Source organism: Colobus angolensis, unplaced genomic scaffold, assembly GCF_000951035.1.
Source record: "Colobus angolensis palliatus isolate OR3802 unplaced genomic scaffold, Cang.pa_1.0 Scaffold19, whole genome shotgun sequence".
Lineage (NCBI taxonomy): Eukaryota > Metazoa > Chordata > Mammalia > Primates > Cercopithecidae > Colobus > Colobus angolensis.
The window spans coordinates 922069-940156 of record NW_012115043.1 but is presented as its reverse complement, the minus strand read 5'-3'; the positions used below and the strand labels follow the sequence as shown (position 1 = coordinate 940156).

General features: G+C 49.7%; 1 protein-coding gene across 12 annotated transcripts in view; it reads right to left on the bottom strand.

Annotated features, from left to right (window-relative positions):
- Positions 1 to 18082, bottom strand: part of TLE3 (transducin-like enhancer of split 3) — a 49597-nt gene extending 31515 nt beyond the window's left edge. For 7 of the 12 annotated variants that reach the window (XM_011940304.1, XM_011940305.1, XM_011940308.1 and 4 more), the window contains exons 1-4: positions 17969 to 18082; positions 17353 to 17453; positions 16770 to 16833; positions 15716 to 15760 (exon numbers count right to left, since the gene is read on the bottom strand). In XM_011940304.1, the coding sequence (XP_011795694.1) occupies positions 15716 to 15760; positions 16770 to 16833; positions 17353 to 17453; positions 17969 to 17992 (234 nt within the window). In that variant the 5' untranslated portion in view covers positions 17993 to 18082. The other 5 variants (XM_011940301.1, XM_011940302.1, XM_011940303.1 and 2 more) reach the window with 3 other exon arrangements.
- Between the last annotated feature and the right edge of the window lie 6 nt (positions 18083 to 18088).

The following is an 18088-nucleotide window of genomic DNA, read 5'->3' as shown; positions in this document are numbered from 1 at the left end:
GTTCAGAACATCCCCAGTCACTCTGGCCTCCTCAGCAACTATTAACTCTCACAGTCTCTGGGAGGGCAGGGGGCAGGGTGATTATAAAAAGGTTCTGACTGTGGCCTCCTTCCACTGGCAAACAGGCCAAGGGTCAGGATCAGGGAGTTGACAAAAAAGAAAAGTAGCTGACCTTGCCCTTCCCCACACCCTTCAGCAAACACATGACCAAAGGCTTCCCACAGACAGGATCTTCCCATAGGGCTGGTCTGGAGCCCAGCTCACTCTGGTTATGAGAACAAGGGATCTCCCAGGATTTATGTAGCCATCCGGGCAAGCAGGTGACCACAGCTGGGTGGCTCAGGCCAAGTTCTCTCTCATTCTCACCCCTCCACCCTTCTAAAGTAGTTCCTGCCTCCCAGCACCACAAACAAGCGTCAACTGAGGGCTATCACAACGCCACACAGATACAGAACCTTCCACGAGCCTGGGGTAGTGGCGTTCAGGCTGTCTTTCCTGAGGCCCACGTTCCATGAAGAGAGGCCTCTCTGCATGGCAGGAAGGCCTTTGGCACGTCACAAGACAGGACTGTGTGGGGTTGAGGCAGACAGAGGGGAGGGGCTGGGTTAACGTTGGGAGAACCTCCTGGTTCATGGTAAAAGTTGTCCCAACGTAAACTCAGCCCCTCCCTTGGGAAAGGGGTGTGAAGCAAGCACATCCTATCCCTCCCAGCTGTCACTGTGCCATCATCTCCTAGTACCCTCTTGGGATCTCCCCACAAAGTAGAAGCAGGGATAGGTCCTCCCCCATCTCTACAAAGGCTGCCCAACCCTGAGAATGGGCTGCGTGTACTCTGCAGAGTCAAAGCATGAACAGGAAAGCTGTTTGCTCAACATTTTTAAAACATGTTTATTTTTTGGAGGGTGGCGCTTGGGGCAGGGGAAGTTCCTGGAAAGGAAAAGCTGGCTTAACAGAAGCCCTCCTAACAACAGTAATGGCCGCTGACATCGCCCACCCAACTTGCCCTGTGTGCATCCACAATAACCCCACAGAGAAGGCGCTTGTCAACATCTCCACTTTTCAGATGGGGAAACTGATGCCCAGCCATTAAGTGACTTCACTAAATGACTTCCTACCAAGAAGCCGAATTTTGACATTTCAAGAGAGTTTAGAGAAATATTTCTGAAAGAAAAACCACCATTAAGGTTAATAATTGACAGCACTTCTGATTAGAACAGCTGTTAAAACAGCATTGGATCCAACTCAAACAAGCTCTAAAAATCAGTTCCAAAAAAGGAAAAAAAAAAATTGTTGAAGTGTGACTTCAACAATTGGGACAGGTCACAAATCACAAACTGGAACTCGATCATACGCTGGAAAACTCCTTTTGGCAACTCGGCACAATCCGTTGTTATCAATAAGGCAGCTGTAGTTTCCAGAGGCCGACCTCCATCCTTCCCTCCATCTCGGTCCCACAAAGCCACTGCTTTTGAGCCAGGTCTTCAGAAGCGAACCTGAGAGGTGGTGGGAGGTGGGAAGACGGCTCCCTTTGGAAAGCACTTTGGAAAAGGTGTTCAGGGAGGCTGGTGCCGCCTTTGAAAGTTTCTTTTCAAGTATGGTTCAAAGCAGGCGGCTTTGTTGGTGGAAAAACATTGTTCCTCAGAAGGAACTAATCTACTAGATACAGACAGAGAAGCAGTTCAGAGAAATGGGGACAGAGGTCCTGCTACATTCAGAATCTGCACTACCAACCAGGCGCTGGGAGTAACATCTGCCCTGCATCTCTGTCGAGATTGTTAGGCAAATAAATGACAGAAAACAAGATAGTGGGGGGCAAGGGTAATTTCCCAAAGAGCAATCTGTTCCATGCGTCTTAGTAGCTCCCATTTGCATGATCATCTCCTCATTAAAGCAGGACCTCTGAACATCTTGCTGTAAACCGAGGGTACTTGAGCATTCTAAAAGTCTATTTCTCTAACCACAGTCTAGTCTTCACGTTTGCTGTTGGTTCAGACTATCCTTGGCCCTTGACCCAAGACACTAAATTAAGGGAGATGGAGCCTGCTCTTGATCTGTACCCCCCAGCAATCTCCTGCTCCTGGGCTTGCAGCACCCAGCCAGTCCTTGCCCTTATTTTTAATTTAGGTGACTGTGTTCAACACAGTCGAGAGCGACTTCCACCAGCGGGTCTGTCTGCTAGTTAGTTTTAAACTGCCCTGTCCTGTGTACCTGTGGACTCTGAATGTACAATTCCTTTTAAACTCGGCCAAATAAGGGCAAGGAGAAGAGAAAGCTGCCCCTTTAAAGAATGTGGTATGCTCCAGTGCCACACAGAAATGAGCTGGCTTCTACCTCCAATTCTGTCTACATTTAGTTGTGTGGCTTGGGGCAAATCACTTCCCCTCTCTGGGCATTAATTTTGCCGTCTGCAAAATGAAGGGATTAACTAGATAATGTATTAAGATCCAGGAGCGCTAACTTACAGAGTTTTAGAACCCTAAATGTTCCCGAATTGCTGTGCAGCTTATAATTTCCTCCATAAAGATCCATAAAACAGAGCATCACATGAATTTACAAAGGACCAGCGGGGAAGAGCCAAGCCACCTTGAGATGTGGATGGATGCTGGCTGCTGGCTGGGCAGCTGGCTGACCTGGGCTGGGTCCCAAGGACCAGCCTTCAGAGCACGAGCCATTCAAATTTGTCCATCAGCAAAACTGCGCTTCACTGTGGAAGAGCCTCTAGGCAAGAACAATGATATCATATTTCTAAGTGTCAAGCCCCTACTGTGCAGTTTCTGTGATTCACAAGGAAGACTGGTTGGTGAGGCTAAGACAACCAGTCCAGGGTTCTCCAAGTTGTTGCATTCAGTGGGAAGTAATTCCATGTCTGTTAGACAGGCAAGCCGGCCATCCCATGCTACTAGGCATCTAGTTACATTTGTGAAATGAGGATTCCTTCTTTGGAAAATCAGGGCAGTGTCATGCAAAGAGCATGGTACTGTGAGTCTAGAGACTGTTTGTGGATGTGTGTGAAAGATGAGATGAGGAAGGGACCTGCCCATTTGAAAGGTGAATTACATTGCAAAGCCATGGGGAAGTGATGATTTTCATCCCAGCAGGCCTCTGGGCCTCAGGTTACTCCTCTAGAAAATGCATGTGTTTAGGGGTGTCGTCTCAGTCAGCTCTGAGGTTCTTAAGTTTTAATCAGGTTTTACCTGGTTCTCTGACTGAGTTCTTGGGATTTGAAAACAGTCTGCTTCATCTCGAATTAAATCTCAGAGCTGCAGGGAGAGGCTGGGGTGGGAGGCTGTGCAGAAAGAGGTGGCCCTGGCCCCAACCTTCCCAGCAGCCTCCCAGCAGCCAGGCGCCAATCACCCAGAGTCAGAACACCACGTCTGGGCATTTAACTTAAAACATCCCATTGCATTTCCTAGGCAATACTAAATGGATAGCCCCTCAATGATTTGACTAAAAGAGGATACTCCTTGCCAGGTAGTTTCTCCTTAGGCCGAGCTCAGAGAACACTGAAATAAAGCAAGCGGGTGTTTTATCAACAGAGGAAGAAATCCATGGGGGGCCGGGGGATGGCCAACAAAAGCTGGGATGGGGTTCCCAGGCCCTGTTCCATGCCCGCCATGGGCTCTGAGAGGAAGCAGTGCTACAATATAAGAAGGGGAGGAGGGTCAACAAATGATCCATGCAGTAGCCTTGGGAAATGTAGCCCCTCCCGCTACTGGAGGGGCTGGTGAAGGTTCACATCACAGATCACTCAATGATAGGTGAGCCTTCTTAAAGGCCCTTTTAGCACTGACATATTGATCAAATTATATATAACTACAACGCCATTAAATATTTATGCCCTCCGAGGAAGCCTGCTGAATTCTTTATGCAGGGAGGACTTGGTACAAGAAAGGCCCAGCCCCCTCAGCGTGACCCTGAGGATCTGTCTCCTCGGGGAGGGATGGGGATGCTGGCCTGGGCTAGCCTGTGAGGACACTCTGGGCACCAACCCCTGTGCCCTCCACAGGCGGGTAAGGATGACAGTGAGGATCCAGGGCAGGGAGAAGAAAACACACTCATTCTTCCCCAGCTAGGACCAACCAACGGCAAGGGACTCTGGGGTTGCTGGGGTTGGGACCACCCTTCTGCACACTTCCCTGAAAGGAATCCCACCTCCCCTTTTCTTCCAGGGGTCTACAGTGTGAGGGAACTGGGGATAGTGAGGCTGAGTGAGCACGCATCCAGGCAACCCAATCCTGGAAAGACGTGGCAACATACAGTCTAGAGTCCTGTGTTCCTAGCCCAGATCCACCCTGCACTTGGGCCTCAGTTTCCACTGAATAAAGAAGGCCGATCTGAGTCCAGTGTAATAATCGGAGCTCTCAAAAATGAATTAGGTGCTGTGTGAGTGCCCTGCCCTTGGGAGCATTCCATGGAGACCCAACAGAAACTTGGAGGCAGACACCACAGGGCCCATATGACAGCTCAAGTCCCTCCCCGGCTTTGGGACTCTAAGAGTTTCATTCCTCAGACTCTCAGTTTCCATCTACCGGGCTTCCTGTTAACAAGATCCAATAATCTTTAAATATTTGTTCACTTTAATTTCTTGGTTCCCAAACACTAAACTCTGCTTGCCTCCCACCCCTACTTGTGAGGGGAGATGACTCTCAAAGAGCTTGCTTGTACAGACAGAACAGGGAGTGCTTTTTCAGATTACACCTTCCCCCAACACTGCTCATTCATCCCAGGCACACCACTCCCACCCTTCCCTCTCTCCCTCTCCTCCTCCCTCCCCTCAGATAACCCCCTGCCCCCTCCCCCACCTTCCCAGACTCCATTGGCCAACTCCTGCCAGGAGGAAAAATTCTCAATTCATCCCTGTGGGGTTGCCATGGCAACCCCCAGCCACCTAATCCCCCTTGGAACATTATGCAAATCTCCCCTTGCCCCTCAACAGGCTGTAAAAGTCACATTACCCTTGCAGAGACAGCTCATTAAATTTTGGGGGTCTCCTCACATCAGGTCAGCACTACAAACGAAATGCTGGCTAGGATTTTTTAAGGGCATGGACTTTTTGGGAAACCCAAGTGGCATGAGGGAAGACTAAGGGGAGGGGAAGAGGAAAGACTGACTGTAGGCAGAGACAGAGCCCCATTCTATCTACCTACCATCTTATTCACAACCAAAGAGCATACCTCTTCCATAAATTAAAACAAAAAGAGTGAGAGGGTCTTCTTTCTCCAAATAAGGAAAGCAGGAGTGATGGCATTTCTTAGGCTATGAAAATCAAGATCAGTCATTTAGAAACTTATTTTACATGATAAGCCCCTTCTCAAACTGACCTCCTCCCAAGTCACACCATTTGACCTCTCATTTTACTGATGAGGCAAATGAGGCCCAGAGTGGGCAAGAAGCTGTCACACAGGAAGACCACACAGGAAGACCAGGTGGTAAGCAGATCTCCCAGGTTAGAGCCAGACTTCTTCCCTCTATATCAAGGCCCCTCAACCAATAGTAATTGTTTCCCCAAGGGATTCTGGCAATGCCTACGGACATTTCTGGATGTCACAACTGGGGCACTGACAAAGACAACTAGTGGGAAGAGATTAGAAATGCTGTGAAACATCCTAAACACAGAGGACAACCTCACCACAAAAAAGTATCCAGCCCCAAATGTAAACAGCACCCAGGTTGGGAATCCCCGATCCACATGTGGCTGACACTCAGGTTTTACTGAATTCTTCAAGGGTTCATCTGGTTTCTTCCTAGCACTGGAATCGATGCCTATAGTACGGTGGTCTGGGGGTGACACGTGGGAAGATCATAGAAGACCTCATCTTGATATGGTCTGTGGATAAAGATCACTGAGGTCCACGAGGGAAGCAGGCCTGGTTTCCAGTTCTGAACTGGCTGCTGGTCCGCTGTGCAACAATGAGCAAGTTACTCAACCTCTAACCGTCAGTGCTGCTATCTGATGCGTGGCGCCCACGGTGCCTATGCTGCAGGACTGTAGAGCCAACAAGTCACATATGGGAAAGGGCTCTGAGAAATCTTACAACATATGCAACACCAAGGATCTTGTCCTCTATGTCTGAGGTCTTGACAATCTGGGGACTCTGTTCCTTTGTGAGAATACCTTGTTTCGGCTTTTCCATGTGCAAGGTATTGTGCTAAGCAGGTTATATGCATCCTTCATGGCACTCCCTAGAACTGTAACTATACAATTTATGAAGCCACCAGCCACCTCTGGCTAGCTAAATTTAATTAAAATTAAATGTCAAACTCAGTTCCTCAGTCACAGTAGCCATATTTCAAGTGCTTACGAGCCACACGTGGCTGGTGGCTGCCTTACTGAAGAGGGCAGACACACAGCATTTCCATCACTGAAGAAAGTTCTACTGGGCAGCACTGCCCCAACAGGTAGGTGTTATTATCTCCACTGCAAACTGAAGATCACAGAGGTCAGTCTGCTCAAAGTCACACACCAACAGGAATTGATCTGGGACTCAAACCCACATTTGTCTGACTCCAAAGCCAACCTCTTGGCCATAAAGACAAACCTCCCAGCTTCTGGTGCTCTACACGTAACTCTCCAGGATCACCCGGCAAGAACCTGTGATCTTCTGAGGGAGAAACGGAATTCACTGGCCAAGAAAAACCCCACCCATCACCCAGTAGGCCTGGAAAATGCCCAATGGGCATTCAGCGTCCTGGGAGTTTAGGAAGGGAGTTTGCCCAACATCCCTGGGCAAATGGATAATGAGGAAGAGCTGGGTAGGGGTCTCTTGAGAAGTACGGTGAAAAACTAGGTAACAGAACAGTGAGAAAACCCAAGACGCAAAGAGAAAGGGGTATCTAGACACTTCTCAAGTTTCTGCAGGCCGGGCCTGTGGGTGCCACACACAAGGACTGGGTGACATGGAGGCTGAAACCAGGCCAACAGCGGAAAGACCCTGTAGGGGAGCGGCAGGTCTTTCGAGCTCTAAACCAGGCTGCTTCTCCCCCATTTCAAGTCTGGCTTCATCGAGATCCCCCGTTTCTCTGGGATAAAGTATGAGATCCCAGGGATTGAGGGATGGTAGACGAGAAATTCTTCCTGTCTTTCCCCAGGGCTTCTGCTGTTAGGCAAAGCAAAATAAGAAATGGACTTTAGCTTTCTTCACTGGAGATGGAGATCAGAGGAAGGGGCCTCCTTCTAGGAAAATAGGCAGGTAAGGGTTTAAGGATGAGCTAAAGACCTATTGACCAATCAGTACCAACAGGCTCACTTCCTCTATCTCCCCTGCTCCTCCTTCCTCTATCCCACCCAACCAGTTAGACCCTCATTCCACACCATCTGGCATCACCTGCTGCTTCTGAGCCCTCTGAGTGTCCTACTTCTCCCTGGACAGAGGCCAGGAAGGTTAATAGAAGTTCTTGTACCCCACCCCTACCAGAGAGCTAGAACAGACTCCCATCCCTTGTCCAGTAGTCCGCACTGAACTGCCTTCCTCTTCTCATTTTCCCCAACAGAAATCGCAAAGCATCACCGGTTCCAAAGCATGCCCCTGCCAGTATTATCAGAATTAATCAGTTTCAGATCCAAACTCAGCAAAGACCTGTCGAAGGCTAGCCCAAGGGAAAGATCTGGGGAGTGGGTGAAGGGCCGCCTCCTCCAACCTTTTGTTCATATAGCTGGCTGGGTGATGTAGGAGTCTAAACCTCAAGTCTTCATGGCTGACCAGGAAGAGAGAGCCCTCTCCTGTACCCAAATTGCATTTGGTACTCAGTGCTAAAACACTAGTGGGAAGAGCTCTTCTGCATTTGAGTCTCCATTTGAAGAAAGCGTCAGCCTTCAGTGCAAACGAAAAAGCAACTTCTATTGGCCTGCGGTAGTTTTCATTCAAAATTAACAAACAAAAATAGCAGTTGAAGAGCTGTGAACAATAGTCAGACTTAAAAGGCTCATGATATCAGGCCACACACAACACTTGGAACTCCATGCCCAAACAGCCAAGGCATGGCAAGCTGAGTTTACCAATTCACCCACTCAGCACTTGTCTCTTCCCCATCTCCGCTTTGTCATCTCTCCCTCCCAGTTATCTCTTCCCACCCCACCCTGCCTTCTTCCCCTTTTGCACTTAAACTGTTCATAGCGTGAGATGAAAAGAAAAAGATGCCTAAGTTACATTAAAGACAGGTTTAAATAAAGATTCACGACACCTTTACAACTCTTTCTATAATCACAACATTTGCAGCCCACAGGCCTCTGTTAGAAAACTAAGAAAGCTTCTGTCCTTCCCAAAGAGTCCGTAACAGTCTTCAGGGTAAGAGAGAACCCTGAGCTGGAATATTACCTTCCCTCCTCAAGTCCCCACAAAATGCACACTGTATATCCAGTATGGGCCAAGCACTGCTCAGGGTTCAGGGCTCTTAGTGAAAAATACAAAATGGTCCTGTCCCTCATGGAACTCACAGTTCTGTCACAGCACAGGCCTCACCTCCCCCACCCCAATTTGACAACATAGCCCTCTAGTACACAGGTCATCTTCACACTCCAAGCTTTCAGGGTATGCTCTGATGCTTTTATCCTATGTCTGTCTGTCCTGGACCCAAATACCCATTATTTTAGCTGCTAAGATGAAAATGCTGAATCTGCTTTGCAATCAAGTGCTACAGAAATTCTAAGGGGCCACATCATTATAATCTATAATATCTGGAAGATCAAATTTTTCAAACAGTTTGTACTCAGGAAAGTACTTCCCCTGGGATTGTTTGGTGGTGGCAGCAGCCAGAACACTGGATCCTATCATTCACACGGTGATGGAAGGAACCACCTAAGACACACCAGCCGGGCCCATCCATGCTCCTACCCTTTACCAACAGCAGCCAGCCTGAGAGAGAACAGGACGACATGGACTCCAGGCCCCAACAGGGTTTCTCTGGCCTCTCAGGCCCCACAGATGGGAACTTGCTTCTCTCTTCTCCCTTCACAGGGCACACTGGCAATGGGAGGCTTTGGCGACAGAGAGGCAAAGGAAACCTCTTCCAAAGGACTGCATCTTCAAAGCAATAATGAAGTTGGCTGGTGTGAAGGGGAGAAAGGTATGTGTTCTCAGATAAAAACTTCGGGGTGGACTAGACGGGCCCCTTGGTTAACCCTCCAAGCCTGGTACAAACCTCTACTTAAGAATACAAGTCCTTGTCCTACCCACCCTGTTGATTTCCAGATGGGCCTCTTGGGCCGTCAACTCTGCAGTTAACAGCCTCCTAGAATCTAATTCCTTAACAGTCCTGCCCTGACTCTCCAACAAGGTGACCCCTCTCCTCCAGCCCTCCCCCAGAAGGTGGCCTCTGCCTAAACATTCACAGTGACAGCTCCACAGCCCACTGATTGTGCAACATCCTTAGCAAACAAAAGAATTCAAAATCAATGCTGATGCGAATTCAGACTCCCCCATTACCTCGAGAAACGCAAGGTCCTAAGGACTCTCAGTAGGGCAAGGCTGACCCACAGTTTGCTGCCTGCAAAGGACGATGCTTCAAAACAACAAACCCACCAAATATTCCCCGCTTACATGGCGGCAGGACATTTCCCCCTTCCTTAAGTTTCTCCTTAACCCCAACTTGAAGGGAACAATTATTTTATGAAGAATTTTTTTAAACTATGTATTTTGAAAGAGAAAAGAAAGTCAAAAGAAGAAAGGAAAAAAAGGAAGAAAGTATCTTGGCTGTGCGTCTCAGAGAGCATTTGTTGAAAACAAGATATTGTCCCTTTAAGCATATAAAAACAAGGCCCTTGAGCACGCAGTTCTCACTCTGGTACACAATTATGGGTGCTTTCAGCTGTCTAGCACTACTTCAAGTGCTCTCTTAAACCAGACTGTCAATGGCATGTTGAAAGCTATTTTGCTGGCTGCTATCATTAATAGCAAAGTGGAGAGCTGGGCTGATGAGAATTAAATATGGGGGAGGGGGCGGGTCATAACCAGTCATTACAGAATTACCAATATGAGAAAGGAGACAATGCCACTTTGGGGAATAAAGTTCAAAGCAGCGCATTACGGTAGGAAAGCAGGCAGGGCAGGCCACAGACTAACCCCCGCCCCCACCCCGCGGCAGATGGACTCAGGCCAGCCCTGGAGAGCCAGCCATGCAGGGATGGAGGAAGCCACGGAGTTGGGAGCCGCGACTGCAAGGGCAGAGGGGCCTTGGAGATCACTCTGCTGCAAAATGTCACCACCTCACCTCACTTCCCAAGTGCAGTCCCCGCCCCACATCATTCCAAAGACGTGTGGCTTCCAGAACATATCTCACTGCCTTGCCGCGAGCTGTTGCCACCCTGGAGGGGCCTCCGCTGCCAACTTCGGCCTCATAAACCCTCCCTTTAAGACTCGCCTCAAGTAAAGCCCTCAGTGAAGTCCGCTCTCACCCCACTCTCCCCTCCCAGGAAGAATAAGCTGTTCTGTGCTGGGTGCTCCTCCTGTGACACTCGGGCCACACTAGCACTTACCTCACTGCATTGCAATTACTTATTTAGACATCCAACTCCCCCACAGAGGGAATGGTGTCTTATTCGGCTGTGTAACCAACCTCTGCCCACACCCAGCACATCCCAGGCCCCTAATAACCGCTTTGGGAATGAATCCAACCCCCTCATTTCACTGATGAAGAAACTGGATGCCGGGCCATAGGAGGAAGCCTGCAGAGCGGGCGGCCAGCCCACAACTAAAATCCCCACTTCCTACTCAGGGTTCAGGGAATCGCAACTCTATTCTCAGATAACCTGAGTAAATTTTGAAGAAAAACCAAGATGTCTACTGAGCACCTATTACATACTAAGTGCTATAGAGACCTCTGCAGAGGGGCTTCTTTCATACCTACAAAAATGAGATGAGGAATGAGTGCCAGATCACAGGGGAAAACACTTCCGAGGTTAGGTCTTTGTCACCTTTTTGCCCCTGGTGTCCCAGTGTTTTGTACAATGAGATAGAAGGACTTTCTCACGGAGAAAGCAAAGGGAGATTTATTCCTTGAGGGACTCCTCCTTCCACAAAATGGAAACAAACAGCCTAGAGCTTTCCTCCGCAAGGTGGGAAGGAGGAGTTCAAGCAAAGGAAGAACTCTGCCGTCCGCCATGGGCTCCTGGTCCAAAAGAGTTTAGAGAATGAGTCCTGAATTAGGAGCCAGGTTCTTGATTTGTAAAGTAAGGACAAGGGGCCATTTGCTCATCTCCCAGGGTCATTTCAATGACAAATGCACAAGAAGGAAAAGACCCCAAAAGCACTGAAACCCCCACTCTACCACTCCCACTGGCAACTAGAGAAAAGGGGTCCAAAGGCAGTGTTGAGGGGTTGGGCAGCCTCCCTCTAGCTAGACAGCGTGCAGGGAGCTTGGAGCCCCCAGACCCCAAAGCTGAGCGAGGCAGGCACCCCCTCAGTGAGAGGACTCGTGATTACAGTCTGTTCCAGGGAAGATCAATATGGCAGGAAAAGTCAGATGGATACCAGGGCATAGGGAGGTTCTTGGATGCTAGCACTCTGGCAAAAAAGAAAAAAAAATTTCACAGTTCAACTCAGATGCCACACAAATAGGCACTTCCCTAGTCTAAGGACCTTTGACCCCTTCTACTTTGCAAGTGGTCCCACATTCTCCTACCAAGACAGGCTCAACTCCTTGGCAGAGTCTTTTGTAACCTCATTGCCTGGTAGCTCCCTCTGGCCACCTGTACCTTGCACCTTCACCGTGGTCACAGAACTTGTGTGTGCCTCAAGATCCTCCAGCCGAGCCCCTTATCCTTTAGATGAGAAGATCCAGAGCGGGGAGGGGAGGGGGGAGGGGAGTGACAAATGGGGATTTTCCATTTCCCACCTCAGCTCTGTGTTTATGGCACCCCATGGCTAGGGTAAAAAGTTCACAGGTTGTACCTCCCTTCTCTGTCAATGAATCTTTCCTCTGGGATTGCTAGTTATGCATTATGTATTATTATTACACACATCAAATCATTAGTTGTGCAAATAGCTGGCAATTCAAAACAGGACTGTGGACAATAAGGGTTCGGCGATATGATTATACAACCCGAAATGGGGCACTTTGGACTCTGGTGGGGCCAGGTTTGTAGCCTTAGCCTGTTTGGATATTAACGCAGAAAGAAGCAATAGTAATTAAAGACAGAGTACATTAGAAAAGGAGCACTCTTCATTTCTTGAGTCTGACAGAAAAGAGTCCCGGGCTGGAAGGGAAGCAGCGGTAGCAGCTTTACCACTAACGTGGGACTGTATGACTGGATACATCAGCTTCCCTTCTCTGGGCCTCCGTTTCCTCATCTGTAACTTGAAAAGTTTGCATGAGAACCCAAAGGGCTCTTCCAGTTCCAGGATTCAAAGAGAAACTTACAGGAAAGGTCGTTCAGTTTACAGAAAAAAATAGGTGACTGTATCGTGTTGGCACAACACTGCCCCAAAATCAAAATGGCTCAAGTCCACTTTCAAAAACATCAGTGCTCACCAACAGCAGGTGAAAAGGCTACCTGACCCAGCTTCTCAGAGCGTCAGTGCCTCAAATCCAACACATGGCAGTCGCTCTGGGGCCCCTGGTTCTAAGCTGGCTTTGTTATTTGTGGCTGACACTGGAAAGCCTCTGCACAAACAAGATGGCAACTGATGAGCCAGTCAGTCATCACTGCCTCCCCAGCCTCTCTGAACCACCCTCGACATTTGGCCTGGAAGCAGGGGGCTTGGTGGAGGTGGGTGACCTCTTGAAGTCCCGGGCCAGGCCTGTGATTCTGTAATCTTTGCTTTACCGTAATTAGGGAGGGAGGCAAAAGAGTAGGAGGAGAAACCATTTATTACTTCTCTGGGATTTTGACAGCTTGGAAAAAGAGAGAGACAGAGAAACAGCCAGAGAAGGAGCCAGCCACAGTGAGTTTAACCTCTCAGTAAAATAAAAATGGGCTGGACGCACCTCATCAGCTGCCCTCTGTCAATACCCGGGCCCATCTGGCAGGACTCGAGGTTCCCAGCTAATTGGCATTTCCCATAGAGCCAGCAAAGGAGAGTTTTTAAAAAAAATATGTGGTGGTGATGGTGGAGCGCGTGTGAGCGTATGCGTGCGCAGGCTGAGGACTGCCACACTTCCCAAGGTGCTAGCTCTGTAGATCATCTATTATATAAAAGTACAGACAGTCCCCACCCCCACCCCAGCTTACAGATGAAGAATCCAGCCTGTTTGTTCCAGGCAGATGTAATCACACGAACAGTCAAGTCTAGAGGGCAGGACACTGCATGAATAATTCAAGCACTCCAGTCACTTGATTGTGTGTGCAGATAAAACACCAGTCAACCGCTAAACAGGTCAGCTGATAAACTTGTTTGCTCAGGCCTAACCACCATTCGCCAAATGCACCCAAGACCCACACTACAATTAGTGGCAGGGCTTTCTTCTCCAGAACGCTTGCAAACCTAGGGAGTGGCCAACTCCATTAGGTTAGGGTTGCATTTCATGGCACAGGTTTCTTCACCTCCTTGCCTCTTTGTTCCTCCACAGCCACAGGGTGATTTCACCCAACTCAGAGACTGCCATAAGCTTGAGAAGCCACTGCATTCAGAGCACACATGTTCAGGCTGGGAACTCAGGCTAGAGGGCAAAGGTGAGTGGCAAGCAAGGTAAAGTGCCCAGTGGGAAAGCCAGAGGGCTGGATTTGAGTCCCAGCTCTGACTTCCTGGCCTCCCTGAAGCCTCAGTTTCCTCACCTATAAAAAGAGGGCAAAGAATCCCTCTATCCACCACCGGCAGTCGAGAGGATTAAACGAGACAATGTAGCCAAACCCCAGGCATTCTCCCCTTAAGAACCTTGTTTGGGGAATGGCCAGAAATCCCAGATGTACACAGCTGCTCTTTATATAAACCCCACCACCAAATGCGTTAAGATATTTAACTCTTCCTGCGTTCACAGCATCCCCAGGACTCACAGAACAGATCTGCTGCGAGCCAAGGTGGATTCTTAGTGCCAAAGCACCATCCATTCACAGACATGTGGAACACCACCCATGCAGACCTCAACATGCAACGAGACATTACACCTTAATTACCAAGCTCTTACAATAACTGCTGCTATAAATTTTAAACCTGGGTGCAATTACCTTCTTTAAACACACCCAAGATACTAAGCGTTGAGAAAAAAAAAAAGAGGGGGGTAGACAAAGGGAGGAAGTGGCACCCTGCATACACCCCAAGGTCCTTGAAACACCTGGGACCCCAGTTCCATTTCAAGCATTCTTCCGGGACCCGGCCCGTTCCAGTCGCAGAACCTGTCTTGATTCTATTTTCCTGAGGAGAAATATCTTTACATATAAAGCTCTGTCTGTTTATTATTTCTGTGTGTCAAGAAGTAAAAACATGGCAGCCTTCATGTGCCTTCCTAAGGGACTAACTAATCCCTCAGGAAGCCACAAGTTGGCTTCCCACACATTGCTCAATAAACTCAGGCCCCTTTCTGGCTTCCCTTCACTCAACACTGGGGTTCCCTCCAGGAGGGGAAAGGAAACTACAGATCCCAAAGGCTCTACAGGAAGCCACTCGAGTGGGTAGGAATCTGCCCACTTTCCAGGGTCACCTGCCCTTCTCACCTGCCCTGGGTCCTGCCTCCTTAAAGAACAAAATTGAAACCTTGTAAACGACTGTTAATTTACAGCAGAAAATCCATTCAAGTCACGGTCACCAAAGGCTAGAATGAGTCAACAGTCTTCTGAGATTTCATGAACACCAATTGTTAAAAAGAACAACCGGCCTGCCTGCTCCATTTATACATGCCAAGTCAACTCTAATCGTTGGCCAAGCCAAATTATAGGCAGCCTTTCCTCAGAACACAAATACACAAACAGGCCTCTCCCACAGCCCAGCCTAGCACCGGGACTAGTTACTGATATGCACTGAGATAAAGGGTGTTTGTATTTGCTCGGTTTGAGGTATACTGTTATTAGAAGAGTGACAATACCAGGTAGTTTACATATCCATCAAACGACACCACACTAGCTAAACTGGTTTGACTTCAGGATTTCAAAGCTGAGCTCAACCCCCAGCCATCTCAAAAGTCCTGGCTAGGCTGCCCCTGGGCAAGTTACTTCATCCAGGAGCTTCAGCTTCCTTCTCTGTAAAATGGGAATTCAGCTGCCTTCAAATCAAGACAGAGATGAAAAAGCCACCTTGTCAATGCAAGGCATTAAAGTTATATTTCATTATGGCTTTATATTTTTAAGCAGTTAGCAGCTTCATTCCCTTAAATTTCGACAGCTCAGCCTGGCTTTTAAGGCTCTTGAAGTTTAATCTTATCAACGCAGAACATCACATTTTTGCAAAAAGAAAAAAAAAGAGAGAGAAAGAAAAAAAATCCTCCTGTATTTCCTCTTGAGAATTCTACATTAAAACAGATCAAAGCAGCCAGCCACCTCTGGGCTTTCAGGAGTTTGTAAAGCAGATACTGGAGGTACAACTTTCCCTTTGGTCCTTTATCCTCCACCAGGATCCAAGACCAGGACTAATTTCACAAGCTCGAATGCTAAAAGCTCAACGTGTCTAAAAAAAAAAATCAGCAAAGCCTCAGACCTTGCATTTCAAGGACTTGATCCATTCACTCTTCAAGGAGAAGGGGGAGGAATAGAAGAACCAGGCTCATTTTCAAACAAGAGAGAATATAAGACATCCACATATGTAAGTTTTTAAAAAATGCAATATATTTTTCAGAAGAGAAAAGCACTTACCTGCTTGTGCATTTCAATGTTCAAGCCATAGGACATCTCATAGTACTAAAAGTAAAAAGAATGGCTATTAACAGACAACACAGAAATCTGATCATTTTTGAAAATCAGTTTTTTCTTGGAAAGGTTTTGGCCAAGTCATACTTTTACGATACATTTGCTAAAGAAGTTTAAATCAAACCCCAAAGCCAGCTTACAGAGCGGTTTAAGAGCTGACAAGGGCGAGTGTTCCTCTCATCTCAACAAAACGTTATATATGTGGTAGTAAGGGGGAGCTGGGTCCTCCCTCCCACAAGCACCACATGTGCCCTATATCCTGTTTATACAAGGTTCAGGTTCAACAGGGAATCGTGTGTACACTGGGACCCTCTTGTCCTCTGAGAGTTATTTAGCACTGTGTCGAAGGCCTCTTATGTGGAAAGCAGTGCAGGCAGCCGTGCCCTCTCACAAATGAAGATTAAAACTTGCTGAAACGGACACTGGGCAAAAGGAAGACAGTCTGCCTACTGCCCCAGCGTAGACAAGATACCCAGCTGGGGGATCCCTGAGGAGGGGAGTGAAAGCAGAGGGCTTTATAAGGCCTCTCCACTCCTCACAACATCCTGAGGAAGGAGAGCTTCTGTCCCACTCTGGCTAGATCCCAGCTGCAAAGCAGAAAAGTTTTTAAACACTCCCAGGAGGTCACTAAGAGAGATTTTTAGCAACCCTAATTTCACATGGGCTGGTCCAATCCTATCTTACTAGCCAAGATAGGGCAATGGCAATCGGCCCCTGGGCAACTTTCAAAACACAAATTAAAGGCACACAAAGATAATACAGAAGTCGCCGGCCTGGAATCGGGGTTTCTCTTTCTGTCCCTCCCCTCACTCACCCTCCTCCAAGTGGCCCCGGCAATGGAAGCTGGGGAAGGTGAGGGCAAAGCCAGATTATGCCCTCTACTAAGGCCGCCCTGCGGCTGGGGGTGGTGGGGACCTGGCGCTCATCTCCCCAGATACACGCCGCGCCCCCGGCCGGGGTCGGCGCCCCACTGCCCCCCAGGCCCACTGCCGCATCTCACCATCACGTAATGGCGCTGCATCTCCGTCTTCTCGTTTGCCAGCTTGTCGTACTCCACTTTGAGGCTGCGAGGGCAGAAGAAGCCGGCTCAGGCCTGGCGCCTGGGCAGCCTCCTCTGAGGCCCCGACCCAAGGGCCTCTGGAGCCACTTTTCCACTTCCCTGACACCCCCCGGGGGCGCCCTCTTATCCCACAGCCAGGGGACGCGAGGGGATTCGGGTCCCCGCCGTGGGGAGGGGGATGTGAAACAATTCGAAACTTCCCGCGGCCCAGTCAGAGGACTTATCACGGCCGCAGGGGAGCAGGACCCTGACGCTGGCTTCCCACACCCAGAACCCGGAGTGAATCCGCTCGCCACGACCTAGACCCTCATTCGGGGACCCCACAGGCGGCGCTGGGAGCCGGGCGGCTGCGGGCAATAAAGGGTTAAGGCGGCGCGCTCGGAAAGGGGAAACAAAAGGCGGAGGCCCGGGCTGCCCCGCCGCCCCTGGGTCAGGAGCCCCCTCCGTCCCCGCGGGGGATGGCAGGAGCCGCGCAGGGGCCGCCCCTCCCCGCCAGCCCCGGGGCGGCCCCCACCGGCCTTACCTGTGATACTGAGCTTGCAGGAACTGGAATTCGTCTTTGATCCTGTCACAAGATTCAGCCACCGTGAATTTAAATCCCGGCTGCCCGGGTTGATGGGGAGCCTGGAGCCCGCGAAGACAAGACAGGGGAGGGGGCGGGGGCATGAGACGGCTCTCAGAGCGGCCGCGGCCCCGGCCCCTCCCCGACGGCGCCCAACCAGAGAGGCCACCCTCAGCCCAGAACCTTCCCAGCAAGTTTCTCAGCTCTCCGACAGGGAGGAGGGGGGGCGCCCCATCTCTCCCCGTCGGCAGCGGGGCTCCCATGCCTTTCACCAAGGGCCTCCCTCTCCCCAGTAAGGCGGGGGCGAGAGACAAGCCGGTCGAGTTGGGAGACTTAAGAGCTGGGCCGGGGACCGCGTGAACAGCTCCCCCTGGAACACAGGCAGCCCCCCGCGCCACTCGCGCGGAATTAACCTCCTCTCTCAACGGCGCCCCCCGGCCGCATCCCCTTTGTGTGAGAGCACACGCACAAACACACACCATAAAGGTAGCAACAAGCAAAATGGAGGTGCCAGATAAACTGCCTCTTTTACCCTGCCACGATAGATGCTTAAATAAACCGAGTTGCAATTACTCACCGGATGTCTGCCCTGCGGATACATGGCAGGGAGGGGTCGTGATTCCGAGAGCGTGGAAGCGCCGAGAGCCCGGGCCGGGGAGGTGCGGGGGAGGGGGGAGCCGAGCCCGAGCGGGGGGCG